General features: G+C 37.8%; 1 protein-coding gene across 1 annotated transcript; it reads left to right on the forward strand.

The window, feature by feature from the left end:
- Positions 1-3079: 3079 nt before the first annotated feature.
- LOC127658583 (splicing factor U2AF 35 kDa subunit) lies at positions 3080-12843 on the forward strand. The gene is made up of 8 exons (XM_052147950.1): positions 3080-3186; positions 3727-3814; positions 4185-4248; positions 4364-4413; positions 7388-7486; positions 10542-10675; positions 10952-11044; positions 12518-12843. Exons 1-8 carry the CDS (start codon positions 3143-3145, stop codon positions 12642-12644), a joined length of 699 nt encoding a protein of 232 aa, XP_052003910.1. The 5' UTR covers positions 3080-3142; the 3' UTR covers positions 12645-12843.
- Positions 12844-14074: the final 1231 nt, after the last annotated feature.

Raw genomic sequence — 14074 nt, forward strand, 5'->3', positions numbered from 1 at the left:
TAAACTGAATTTGGTGACACTACAATGTGTAACAGTGAAGTTATTGAATATATTTGTAGTATCGCTTTTCGGTTTTGCACTTTGCAGATGGTCCCTGCGGACTTGAGTCTCAGCCGGCTTCGCTTAGAGATCAATGTAATTTGTCCAGCTATGATGGAGGCTTGGTTTGATGGAAACGAGGTTGTAGTTCGTTGTCTACATTACTGCTGTTTGAAATAGGTGTTGTTTGTGTTTTAAGAACGTTTCGCTTATGAGTTATTGATCCGGGAAGTTCGAATCTGTGAATATATATCCAACTTTACTGAACTAAATCAGAGCTTAAAGGGATAGTTCAGCCAAAAATGTATATTCTCTCATCAATCTTTACAGGTGAAACTCGAAAAATTTGAATATCGTGCAAAAGTTCATTAATTTCAGTAATTCAACTTAAAAGGTGAAACTAATATATCATATAGACTCATTACAAGCAAAGTAAGATATTTCAAGCCTTTTTTTGATATAATTTTGATGATTATGGCTTACAGCTTATGAAAACCCCAAATTCAGAATCTCAGAAAATTAGAATATTACATGAAATCAATAAAAAAAGGATTTTAAATACAGAAATGTCGGCCCTCTGAAAAGTATAATCATGCATATGTACTCAGTACTTGGTTTGGGCCCCTTTTGCATTAATTACTGCCTCAATGCGGCGTGGCATGGATGCTATCAGCCTGTGGCACTGCTGAGGTGTTATGGAAGACCAAGATGCTTCAATAGCGGCCTTCAGCTCTTCTGCATTGTTTGGTCTCATGTCTCTCATCTTTCTCTTAGCAATGCCCCATAGATTCTCTATGGGGTTCAGGTCAAGCGAGTTTGCTGGCCAATCAAGCACAGTAATACCATGGTCATTGAACCAGGTTTTGGTACTTTTGGCAGTGTGGGCAGGTGCCAAGTCCTGCTGGAAAATGAAGTCAGCATCTCCATAAAGCTTGTCTGCTGAAGGAAGCATGAAGTGCTCTAAAATGTCCCGGTAGACGGCTGCGTTGACTCTGGACTTAATAAAGCACAGTGGACCAACACCAGCCGATGACATGGCTCCCCAAACCAACACAGACTGTGGAAACTTCACACTGGACTTCAAGCATCTTGGATTGTGTGCCTCTCCATTCTTCCTCCAGACTCTGGGACCTTGGTTTCCAAATGAGATGCAAAATTTGCTCTCATCAGAAAAGAGGACTTTGGACCACTGAGCAACAGACCAGTTCTTTTTTCTTTAGCCCAGGTAAGACGTTTGACATTTGAAGCCCATGTCCAGGACCCGTCTGTGTGTGGTGGCTCTTGATGCAGTAACTCCAGCCTCAGTCCACTCCTTGTGAAGCTCCCCACACATTTGAATGGCCTTTTCCTGACAATCCTCTCCAGGCTACAGTCATCCCTGCTGCTTGTGCACCTTTTTCTTCCACACTTTTCCCTTCCACTTAACTTTCTAGTAATGTGCTTTGATACAGCACTTTGAGAACATCCAACTTCTTTTGCAATTACCTTTTGAGGCTTTCCCTCCTTGTGGAGGGTGTCAATGATGGTTTTCTGCACAACTGTCAGGTCAGCAGTCTTCCCCATGATTGTGAATTCAACTGAACCAGACTGAGAGACCATTTAAAGGCTCAGGAACCCTTTGCAGGTGTTGATTAGCTGATTAGAGTGTGACACTTTGAGACTACAATACTGAACCTTTTCACAATATTCTAATTTTCTGAGATTCTGAATTTGGGGTTTTCATTAGCTGTAAGCCATAATCATCAAAATTATATCAAATAAAGGCTTGAAATATCTTACTTTGCTTGTAATGAGTCTATATAATATATTAGTTTCACCTTTTAAGTTGAATTACTGAAATTAATGAACTTTTGCACGATATTCTAATTTTTCGAGTTTCACCTGTAAGTTGAACTCTCGCTTGAGCAGCGGTGTAAATTGAATTACAAGTTTGATATTTGTTGCATATTCCACAAACAAAAGTCAACAAAATGTGTCAACACGTCGAAGGTTACATTTGTCATTGAAACGGTGAACCAATAAATTCAGTTGACTTGCACTTTCTAACATGAAAACTGTTATAAAAAATAAATAAAATAAGAAATAAAACATGTATTACTTTCTGAATCTAAAGGTGTAGTTGGCTGTCAATGTGTTGGATGACATACAATGTAAGAGATTTATCCAGCATTTCCAATTATACAGACACATTATTGTATTCAGTTATTTCAGAAAAAAATACTCAGGTTCCCCAAAATTATATTTTCAAATTTAAATATTGAAGTGGGTTTACGGTGGGATGCATAACTCACTACAATCCCCCAATATGTCTAAGTATACATTTACAATTATTGCACCTAAAAATGTTCTAATAATCACCACAATTATACTTTTTACTTTCCAAAGGTTGTATAGGTGCCAAGTGGGTGGGATGCATGAGTTATTACAGGTCATATTTGTGACAAATGTCTAATTATATTTGTAATTATTTTAGGAATAATCACTAAATTCACCAAAATTATAATTTCACATTCTAAAGGCTGTAGTTGTCTAAAGTAACCTTAACTCTACTTAAGTATACTACTTGTATAAACTGAATGAATATAAGTAAAGATTTCTATATTCATTCAGTTTATACAAGTAAAAAAAGAAAAAAAATGTATATATATATATAGGTGACACACAGACACACACACACACACACACACACACACACACACACACACACACACACACACACACACACACACACACACACACACACTTTATTCATGTTCAATGTTTACAATTATAAAAATTGTAGAATAGGCTACTTTATTGATGAAAAAACAAATATCGTCACCTTCCTAAAATAATGTCCTAAGTAATTTTATTTTTTATTTTTTTTTATTTTACTTTTTTTGCCTAAATCATCTCCTCATGATGTTGGCCACCTCTGGTAAAATTTCTGAAAAACCTGAAAAAATGACTTAATGCATTATTTTAGGAAGGTGACGATATGTTTCGCCCCTGCTGTTTCTGCTCCTTAACACAAGGTGGCAGCAGTCTTGCCGTCCGTGTTCAGAGTATCCGCTACTGATTCACCGGTAGAAGAACAATCGGCCACCGTCTGTCTTTATTCAAGATGGCAGAGTATTTGGCGTCGATTTTTGGAACAGAAAAAGACAAGTAAGTGCTTATTCTTGAAATGTTGCTTGCATTGGATTATTTGCCAAAAAGTGCCAGCATTTTTGCTTACCGCCATTTATCGGCACAAGATAATATATTTGGCTTTTTAACCAATGCCTCGCGTGGTCATCCGCTGACATTGTTTGCTACCACGCGCCCCATAATAATAATTTTAAATGTTTGTTTTACACGATAGAGTTGTTTAATATGCATATTAATTGATAAGTATTTATATCATTTTATATTAAGCTTTGGTTGTTGTATAGTTAATCGCGTGATCTCGTTCAACGCGTTGCTTGTTGGTCTTTTGTATTTATAATTTCAACTAGAAACGAGTCCACATATAATCCCTTATCGTTTAATTCAGTTAATAGTTTTCCTTTGGGTCGCAGATATGGTGTATTAGAATATCGTGTGGAGGAAGTAAGAGTGTGTGTGTGTGTGTGTGTGTGTGTGTGTGTGTGTGTGTGTGTGTGTGTGTGTGTGTGTGTGTGTGAGAACACAAACAAATCCAAAACATTTTTCTCTTGTTTTGAACAGGGTTAATTGCTCTTTTTACTTTAAAATTGGAGCATGTCGCCACGGAGACCGATGCTCAAGACTCCACAACAAACCCACTTTCAGCCAGGTACAACTTTATTTTCACAAGGGTTTCAACCAATACAGACCCAGGGATCCCCCACCTAGAATACTCAGCCAGTCAAACAACGCCCAAAAAAAGGCTGTTTTATTTTTTAACACTTTATAGTCAATTACTTTAAGAACATAATAAATCAGTGCTACTTCACATTAGTTAGTAAGTTAAGAAAACTCTGTGTTTTGTATATCTTCTCAAAGGACCCCCTGGAGTACCTTCAGGGACCCCCAGTTGAAAACCCTGGATGTACATGAATTTTCATTGAATGCAGTTCTGCTTAGTGTATGTTTCCTCCCAGAGTAAAATTGTATTGGCCATATTGAACAAATTGAAAATTTTTGACATTTGATATGTGTTTCAGACCATTGCTCTCTTGAACATTTACCGGAACCCACAAAACACAGCGCAGTCTGCTGATGGCATAAGTAAGTTTTTACTCTCCTACACGGGTGGGTGGGGGTGGTTTGGCTAAATGTTCGCAGATATGAAAAGTATCCTTTTGATAACTAAAGACATAATTTTTTAATATTATTTTATCAGATGCTGTTAGTGATGTTGAGATGCAGGAACACTACGATGAGTTCTTTGAGGTAGGTGTCCTGTCTTTGCCTGTTTACATGCACACAATATGCTGATTAATTCCAAAAATGAGCTTATTTAAAGAAAATTGAATAAAGCAAGAAAACCACGTTTAAGTGAGATTTAAAATATTCAAATTTTTCTCCGATTTTGTCATAAAACCTCGAAGAGGCTTGCGCTCAACACATGCGTGCATTGGATAAGCTGATAAGTACGCCGGTAAGGGTTTTTACATGCAACACCAAATCTATGTTATGGACCAAAGTGTACACACTTCAATCGGTTTAGTCTCACGCCACTTACGACCTTACATCGATAAAGGAACACTGTTTAATGTGTTTACGTGACCATACACATTGTCTGCGTATTAAAGGGATAGTTCACCCAAAAATTAATGAATCATTTACTCATGCCATCCCATATGTGTATGACTTTCTTCTGCTGAACACACAGGAATATTTTTAGAAGAATATTTCAGCTATGTAGGTCAATACAATGCAAGGTGCCTTCAACATTTTTAAGCTCCAAAAATCATATAAGGCAGCATAAAAAATAATAAGACTCCAGTGGTTAAATCCATATCTTCAATGACTTAAATACTGATCTGTTTCTCACATACACATTGAAAGACTTGAAAAAACATTGAAAGTGCTTGAGTAGAGTGATAACTTGGCACAAATGTTGAAATGGTGCAGACGCGGAGCAGGTTTCTTTCCAAGTGAATTAGGGTGTGAGAGAGGAGCGGAATATCTCATCCCGTCCTAATAGCAATCACACTGTACGGCTACGATGCTACATTTCAGACACTGGCCAAATTTCGCCGGCTGCTTAAAATCATCGCAAATGCAATTAATCGGCCGTCTGTGAACATGTCACATTGAACATTGTAAGATTGCCGATTTTGCCCTGCGACGAGAGAAATCCTATAGGATTCCTGAAATTTGTCTCAGACGGCAGAATCATGGCCAAAATTGTACAGTGTGCAATAGAGCTGCACAATTAATTTGGTTCTCAGAGTTTGGTTCTGTTTGCTTACGTGCTCTAAACAGTTTATTTACACTCAACTGGCGTGTCCTGCGTGAAGCGTTTTTTATTATCATCTACGGAAGCAGCATCTCAGTCTCCGCAAGGCTCTGATCTCAGTCTCCGCAAGGCACAGGTATCATAATAATAACGCAGAATACAAGGTGGGGAATAATTCAAACATCTTTATTAAATGCTTGCTGAGCAAACAGAATTAACAGTAACACCTGCAGAGTCCAGAAACTTCTCTTCCTCCAGTCTCCTGTCATTTGTTTTTAAGGCCTAGAATAAAGAGTAACATTTATATATATACACAAATTAGATTTTGTGTTTATTGCATTATTCAATCAACCAACATTATTTTTGACAGAAAAACTAGGCAACAACTATGGTTTTACCAACAGGGAAATGTAGTTAACAGTGACTGAGCAGAAAGTTGACAGTGAAAGTTAAATGATCAGCATCGATTGATGAGATGAAAAGAAAATTGGAGATCGTATCAGATGTTAAAATCCTGATTGGAGCATCCCTAATATTCAAGTTCATTGTTTCATAAACTAATGTTGATGATTAGTGGGATGAGATTCTGTCACAAAATGGACAAACCAGGTACACGGTGTATGGAAACATTTGGATATGAAGACTTTGTTTCACTGTTTATATATTTATTTGTTTGTGGTTGAACTGAAAAAAGGTCTCAGGTCTTAGTTTTTATATAAGAGGGCTCAAGTGTGAAAACCCCAGCAGCCTTTTTGCAGTTGAACATGTGGAAAACATTACCATCATAATCGCAGTTCAAAACGCAATATTTTTCAAAATAATCGCAGTATGAGTTTTTGCAAGGGGGCGCGGAAGTCTGACCCGTCCCCAAATCCCGTTCACTTTCACAAGTTCAACAAGAAATAGTGAAAATAATACCCAATGTGCACAATTTATTTTCCTTAATACTGATTTTGAATGAAGAGGGTGAGTAAATGATGGCAGAAAGGTCTGTTTTTATGAAAGTTTATCATAATCATTAATCAGATGTTAATTATTGTCCAAAAGTCCTGACCGCTACCGAAATGGCATGTAAACGCTGTCACGTGATACTTTTTTCAGCGCTGACTAGGATGCGACAATCACAATCATTTTTTATTACTGGATGAGGATGTTTTTTTATTTTTATTTATAGAGAATGCTGAAGCTTCTTTCCATTCATAGGTGTGAATCAGTTTTTTATTAAAAAATAACTTCTAGCATACAATTGTCTCCAATGACATGTATAACTTTTTGGTAGTTAAATGAGGATTTGGTTTTCTGAGCAGCCAATCGCCCCTACGGAGTGATGTGTAACTTTTCATTCAGTTTTCATTGTATTTTTAAATAAAACCTTTTTTGAATGAAGATGAAAGAAAATTTTGTTTAATCTTTTAAAAGCAGTTTTTTTTCAGTAAAAACTAAATAAAAAATTTATTGTTTCAAGGGGTGTGTCCCGAAATAATTGAGAGCCTCTGAGTTAGGGTTTTGTGTTTCTTTACATATTACAGAGTACCCCCAATTAGTTCCATACAATAATGTAAAGATATTTTAAACTGATTATGCCAAAAAAAAACAAAAAAACACCACTGGTATCGGCTGACACTGAGATTTCTTTTATCAGATTGGAAGAGAAAAGTGGTATAGGTGCATCCCTAATCTTTGTGAGCATATTGTACTTTTGAGTTGCTATTTTCAGTGAATTGGTGATTTCATTCGTTTTTAAAAATCCCTCTCCAGTTATCACAAATGACTGGAAAGGTCATGGGAATTGCTTGATCAATAAGTGTGGGAACCCTGATTCTCACCAAAAGAATATTGTTTCAGAATGATGGATATATAAAGAGGAGGCCTCATGTTTGTTGCATCATTGGTATTTCTATGACAAATATCACAAATTGCTGATTTTATTCTCAAATAACACATTTATTTTACTCTCTTCAGGAGGTCTTCACTGAAATGGAAGAAAAGTATGGAGAGGTGGAGGAGATGAATGTTTGTGATAATTTGGGAGATCACTTGGTGGGAAATGTCTATGTGAAGGTGAGATATTGTACTGTCAGTGCTGTCCAGTTATTTTTTGTTAACTAAATAGTTATCACCAAATACCTGTCTAGTGAACTAAACATGCACACACTAATAATATCAGTGCAGTTAAAATTAAAAATGTCCAACTAGAGGTGCGAATCTTCACTGACCTCACGATTCGATTACGATTCAAATGGTAACGATTTGATTATAAAACGATTATCAATGCATCACGATACATCTTGTCCTTCAATATCTTTTTTCAATTTCTTGAGAATTTTTTACTCTGTGTGCACTGTTCCATTTGTTTGCTCTGCGAGTAGAAGACAAAACCTTTATCATCAGGTGTGCGTGCTGTCCTGACAAACAAGTGACCGGCAATGACAAAAGCCAATGCAATGGAGAGCGCCCAAAAGTAGAGAGAGGCATCAGGTGGGGTGAGAGAACAAAATAATAAAATGAAAACATCACCAACTAGGGTTGGGCGATGTCCCCTAAATTGGCAGTTGACGATGTTGACAGTAAAACATTGCGACGGACGATGATATCGTCGGTGGGGTGGGGCGGGGCGTTATATAATTTCATATAATTTTCAAAAATTATATGACAAATTATAATTACGTTATTTTACTAACCCAACTTATGACTCGTCGGCGCTTTATCAGCAGGTTGCACGACACGTGAAGCATTTTTTTTTTTAGCTTTCACTTAAGAAGAGTTGTGCACTTTTTATTTTAATATATCTCTTTACATAATTACTATTTTCCACTTAAAAACTATAATTTCGTTATTTTACTATCCCAACTGACTCATCCGCGCTTTCCAATAGGTTGCACGTAAGGGGGAAAAATATTTCTTCCACTTAAGAAGAGTTGTGCACTTTTAAGCACTTTTTATTTTAATATATCTCTTTACATAGATATTGTTTTTCTACTGAAACTATTTCGTTATTTTACTAGCCCAACTAATTAGTAGCCTACTCATCCGGGCTTTTTAATATATTGCGCCTAAGAAAAAAGTCGTCTTTGGGCAGCCTTCTTGCGAAGAGAGCAGCCACAGCCACGCTCACTGATGAGCAAAAGGTCGAGGCAGAAATGACCATGTACCTGCAGGAAATGGCCATTGATGGGGAAGAGGACCCGCTGACTTGGTGGAAAACGAACGACAAAAGGTTTCCGTTCATGGCAAGATTAGCACGGAAATATCTGTGCATATGTGCTACCAGTACTCCATCAGAGCGTGTCTTCAGCACAGCGGGTAGTGTAGTTACTCCAATCCGCAGCTTATTAAAACCAGATAAAGTGAATATGTTGGTATTTCTGGCCAGAAACATCGAAATTTAAACATGGTCTATGGTGAAAGATATTTGACTTCTTTACGCATTTTTCGCCATCCGTTGCGGAGCTATTCGATTTTGCATATTATTTTTTAAACGTTCATTTGTGTAGTTCATATGACCACTTTACAATATTTCAATAACATAATTTATTTTGTAGCCTGTGCTGAAGTTAATTGTGCTGCTAATTATAAGTGAAATGTTAATGCCGAGTTTCGGTCTGAGTCCCGTTTTCTTGTTTTATTTGTTGTTGTTCTATGTTTTAATAAATGTGTGTTATTCATATTCACCTTGTTTCTTTCATTTGATTTGACATTATGGATTTATGGCCAAGGAAATTTTTCTTTAAAAATATTAACCAGACAAAAGTTATTTGACGTTCGCTGCATGGTCTGGGTTGATCTTAAACTGCCGCTTCAGTGTATACAAGAGTATGTGACAATGAGCAAGATTTTCTGAGACACTACAACTACTAATAATTAATTAATAAAGGCTATTTTCTTGTAGCCTACAACATAAAATATTTTAATCTAAATGTACAGTGTAAGACATGTAAAAAAAAAAGACAAGAAGCTAACAATGTCAAGATCAATATTTGTGTAGCCTGCCTGACACGGTATTTTCACAGACTAACACGTCACGTCTCTGGCATATACTACAGTATTTAAAATAGCATATATGCATTAGTTATATTCTCAATTGAATTTACAGAGCAATCCCTGCAAAGTTTTTAGGTTAACTATAGAAGAGACTAGGATTAGTGAGTCACACTAGCAAGACTCGCAAAAGGGGGCGTGGCATCACGATGGTGGCTCTACATCGTGATGTTGGTCAGCCATCACGATGGACGATGATATCGTCCATCGGCACAACCCTATCACCAACATCTCAAACCGCTGCCTCGTCATTATTCTGTTTTACACCGTTGTGTGCGAATTAGTGCAATTATGGGTACGAGCTTCTTTCATGTTGTTTGTTGGCTTCTTATCACGAATAAACTCTCCCGTTGCTATGTGCGTGGGTTTGGGAAAGAATTTCGGGATCGTAGTTTCATTCGGGCACAAATGGTCATGTGTTTGATACAGCTGGTCTGCAAACAGTCATGTTTGTGCACTTGACTTTAGTGTATGCACTTAACTCGTGTCTTTGTTTCCACGTCTGTCTTTGGCGCGCACCACTGCTCTGCCGTGATTTAAACTGAACTCAAATGATTCTGAATCGATTCTCAAAAGAATCAGAATCGATTCTGAGTATGAATCGTGATGCATTGCAGAAAAAATATTTTCCAACAGCTCTATTTCTGACCCTAATTTCTGATTGGATGCGTCTGGTTCATATTGTAAAATACTGATTTACTCACCTTTTGACAGCACGTTTCATGTTAATGTGCCAAGTTGCTACATAGTTTGCCAATCATAAACCGCCTACAGTTAAGCTAATGAATCATATTACCTGGCGGTAATATGTTGTTGTTGTGTATTGTATAATGCTATTTATTGTACATTGCTTCAGTAATCATATTTTTTAATCAAATTGCAGTTGCTGCTGTTTTATAAAAGCAATAAACCAATTGAGACACTTGCAATAGTGAGTTTACTATGGTTTAACCTTGTGTCTAAGAACACCCTTTACCTGTTGTAAAATAGCTGTCACACACAACCTCCCCTGACCTATTACTTTATTGTAAAATGGTGCTAAAAAAATAACCAAACTCTGTTGTATTTTTGTGTGTAGTTCCGTCGTGAAGAAGATGCAGAGAAAGCAGTGATTAATTTGAATAACCGCTGGTTTAATGGCCAGCCCATCCATGCTGAGCTCTCGCCTGTCACTGACTTCAGAGAGGCCTGTTGTCGACAGTATGAAATGGGGTAAGTGACTAAATCACCAGCAGAGAGCATTGCACACATTCTCATGTACATCCAGGAACGCAAAACAAAATGCCCCCACACGCTGCCACAGATAATCATGTTTACACTTCCACCCTCTCTCCATATCTGTTGCCTTCACCACATGACATGTCACATTGCACATGATTTGTTGGTTCAGGTGAAGGTGTGTATTGTGATAAAGTTTCACTCTTTCATTCTATACAAACATCCTGTTATACTTTTCTCTGACTGACTGCAGTACTTGTCTTCCTGCAGAGAGTGCACTCGAGGTGGCTTCTGCAATTTCATGCACCTGAAGCCAATCTCAAGGGAGCTCAGAAGGGAACTGTATGGCCGCAGAAGGAAAAGGTCTGTACTTTTTACTTTGGTTTTATTGGGCTATACACTCACCTAAAGGATTATTAGGAACACCTGTTCAATTTCTCATTAATGCAATTATCTAATCAACCAATCACATGGCAGTTGCTTCAATGCATTTAGGGGTGTGGTCCTGGTCAAGACAATCTCCTGAACTCCAAACTGAATGTCAGAATGGGAAAGAAAGGTGATTTAAGCAATTTTGAGCGTGGCATGGTTGTTGGTGCCAGACGGGCCGGTCTGAGTATTTCACAATCTGCTCAGTTACGGGGATTTTCACGCACAACCATTTCTAGGGTTTACAAAGAATGGTGTGAAAAGGGAAAAACATCCAGTATGCGGCAGTCCTGTGGGCGAAAATGCCTTGTTGATGCTAGAGGTCAGAGGAGAATGGGCCGACTGATTCAAGCTGATAGAAGAGCAACTTTGACTGAAATAACCACTCGTTACAATCGAGGTATGCAGCAAAGCATTTGTGAAGCCACAACATAAACAACCTTGAGGCGGATGGGCTACAACAGCAGAAGACCCCACCGGGTACCACTCATCTCCACTACAAATAGGAAAAAGAGGCTACAATTTGCAAGAGCTCACCAAAATTGGACAGTTGAAGACTGGAAAAATGTTGCCTGGTCTGATGAGTCTCGATTTCTGTTGAGACATTCAGATGGTAGAGTCAGAATTTGGCGTGAACAGAATGAGAACATGGATCCATCATGCCTTGTTACCACTGTGCAGGCTGGTGGTGGTGGTGTAATGGTGTGGGGGATGTTTTCTTGGCAAACTTTAGGCCCCTTAGTGCCAATTGGGCATCGTTTAAATGCCACAGCCTACCTGAGCATTGTTTCTGACCATGTCCATCCCTTTATGGCCACCATGTACCCATCCTCTGATGGCTACTTCCAGCAGGACAATGCAACATGTCACAAAGCTCGAATCATTTCAAATTGGTTTCTTGAACATGACAATGAGTTCACTGTACTAAAATGGCCCCCACAGTCACCAGATCTCAACCCAATAGAGCATCTTTGGGATGTGGTGGAACGGGAGCTTCGTGCCCTGGATGTGCATCCCACAAATCTCCATCAACTGCAAGATGCTATCCTATCAATATGGGCCAACATTTCTAAAGAATGCTTTCAGCACCTTGTTGAATCAATGCCACGTAGAATTAAGGCAGTTCTGAAGGCGAAAGGGGGTCAAACACAGTATTAGTATGGTGTTCCTAATAATCCTTTAGGTGAGTGTATAGCGTGGTTCTATCAAACCCATGATCTTGGTTTTGCTTCGCAAGAAAGCACAAACTGATGAATTGTATACCCTGAATGCACTAAGTTGCTTTGGAGAAAAACGTCTGCCAAATGCATTATTGTAAACTGACTTCTGACATTTTTGTATGGCAAGTTTTATATCTAAATGGGCATGTTTTTGCCTCATGACTAAAATGTATTCTCTCTTACACAGGCATCGCTCCCGCTCACGTTCACGTGAGCGACGTTCTCGTTCTAGGGACCGCAATAGAGGTGGTGGTGGTGGAAAAGACAGAGAGAAACGAAAGTCGAGAGATAGAGAACGCTCTGGACGATTTTAACCCTTTTTTTCTTGTTTCCAAAGCCAACTTTCATTCCCCGAATCCCTATCCAACTCAGTCTTGATTAAATTGATGTGATGATGAATTTATTTCCCACCCTGATTTCTTTGCCCACTTCTTTTTATGCACAAATTGTTTGCTTTTCAATAAAAGATACCTTAGTGGTTTTACTTCGTTTCATGAGTATATAATCCTCGGATCAAATCAGCAGTCTTAATGAAGTGATCTGTCAGTGTGTCTTATTTTTCTGAGTTTAATTTTACCTTCTAACAATGAAGGCAGTGCTTGTATCCTTTCGGGTTTTATGAAAATTATCAAACTGTTCTCAAAGTTGTAGTAATTCTTTTTACTAAGGATTAGTAGATGGAGGTGACTAATAATACATCTCTGAAATGCTCCTTTAATGGCAGGGAAGGGCAATGGCCATCTACCAAACAGTGTCAGGTCACACAGCTAAAGGAGTGGGTAAGTTAGGAGTTCAAACTGTAAATATCAAAGTGCATGTAACAAAACCACCCCTCACTGAGTGACCCAATAAAACAAACGTGGTAACCCGTAGTTCTACATTTCAAGAGATAAGAAATGTTATGAACACATCAAAGTTCAATTAAGGACAAAGTGATTTGCTTCTGAATGAAGATTTTTTTTTACACAATTATTTCAATAGATTGAAAACATGTTAAACTAGAGATTTAGTCCTCAATTTGAACTTAAAGCAATATCCCGGATTCAATACAAGTTAAGCTCACTCAAGTATTTGTGGCATAATGTTGATTGCTACAAAAAAAAAAAATGTAGACTCATCCATCCTTGAAAAAAGCAAACATTGAGTTTACAATGAGGTACTTACAACGGAAATAAATAGGGGCATATTTGTGTAGGGTTTAAAGGCAGAAATGTTAAGGTTATAAATGTATTAAGCATTAATGTTTCTGTTAAAACTTCTGTATTATTTGAGCTGTAAAGTTGTTTAAATCGTAATTTTAAGGTTTGATGACATTACATCGTCATAGCAATGAAGGTGTAAAATTGGCTTTAACTACACAGAAAACGTTAGTAAGTGATTTCATCACACTAAAATCACGTTTACATGTATATTGTTTGTTTTGTAGCTATACATTTGAAAAAGCGAGTATTTTAACGTTCCGAAATTGGTCCCCATTCACTTGCATTGTAAGTGCTTCACTGTAACCGAGGGGCAAGTAAGAATATTTTTGTGGTAATCAACATTATGCCACAAATGCTGTCGATTGAGCTTAACTTGAATTGAACCCGGAAGATTCCTTTAAGAGTTTTTTTAACTTGTGCGTTTTAAGCTAAAATATGTGCATACTTCAGAGAACTTGATGTTGAGCTAAAAAATTACATGAGGGTAGACTGGAACAGCAGAAAGGGGCTTTTAAACGCGTCGAGGGCACGACTAAATGTCA

The sequence above is a fragment of the Xyrauchen texanus genome, chromosome 18 (genome assembly GCF_025860055.1).
Source record: "Xyrauchen texanus isolate HMW12.3.18 chromosome 18, RBS_HiC_50CHRs, whole genome shotgun sequence".
NCBI classification, from domain to species: Eukaryota; Metazoa; Chordata; class Actinopteri; order Cypriniformes; family Catostomidae; genus Xyrauchen; species Xyrauchen texanus.

What these genes read in the sequence shown, in the direction of transcription:
- LOC127658583 (XM_052147950.1), top strand. Translation starts at nt 3,143, where the DNA reads ATGGCAGAGTATTTGGCGTCGATTTTTGGAACAGAAAAAGACAA. An exon ending in TTTGGAACAGAAAAAGACAA is followed by an intron (nt 3,187 to 3,726) that starts GTAAGTGCTTAT and finishes TGTTTTGAACAG; the next exon opens with GGTTAATTGCTCTTTTTACT. An exon ending in ACAAACCCACTTTCAGCCAG is followed by an intron (nt 3,815 to 4,184) that starts GTACAACTTTAT and finishes TATGTGTTTCAG; the next exon opens with ACCATTGCTCTCTTGAACAT.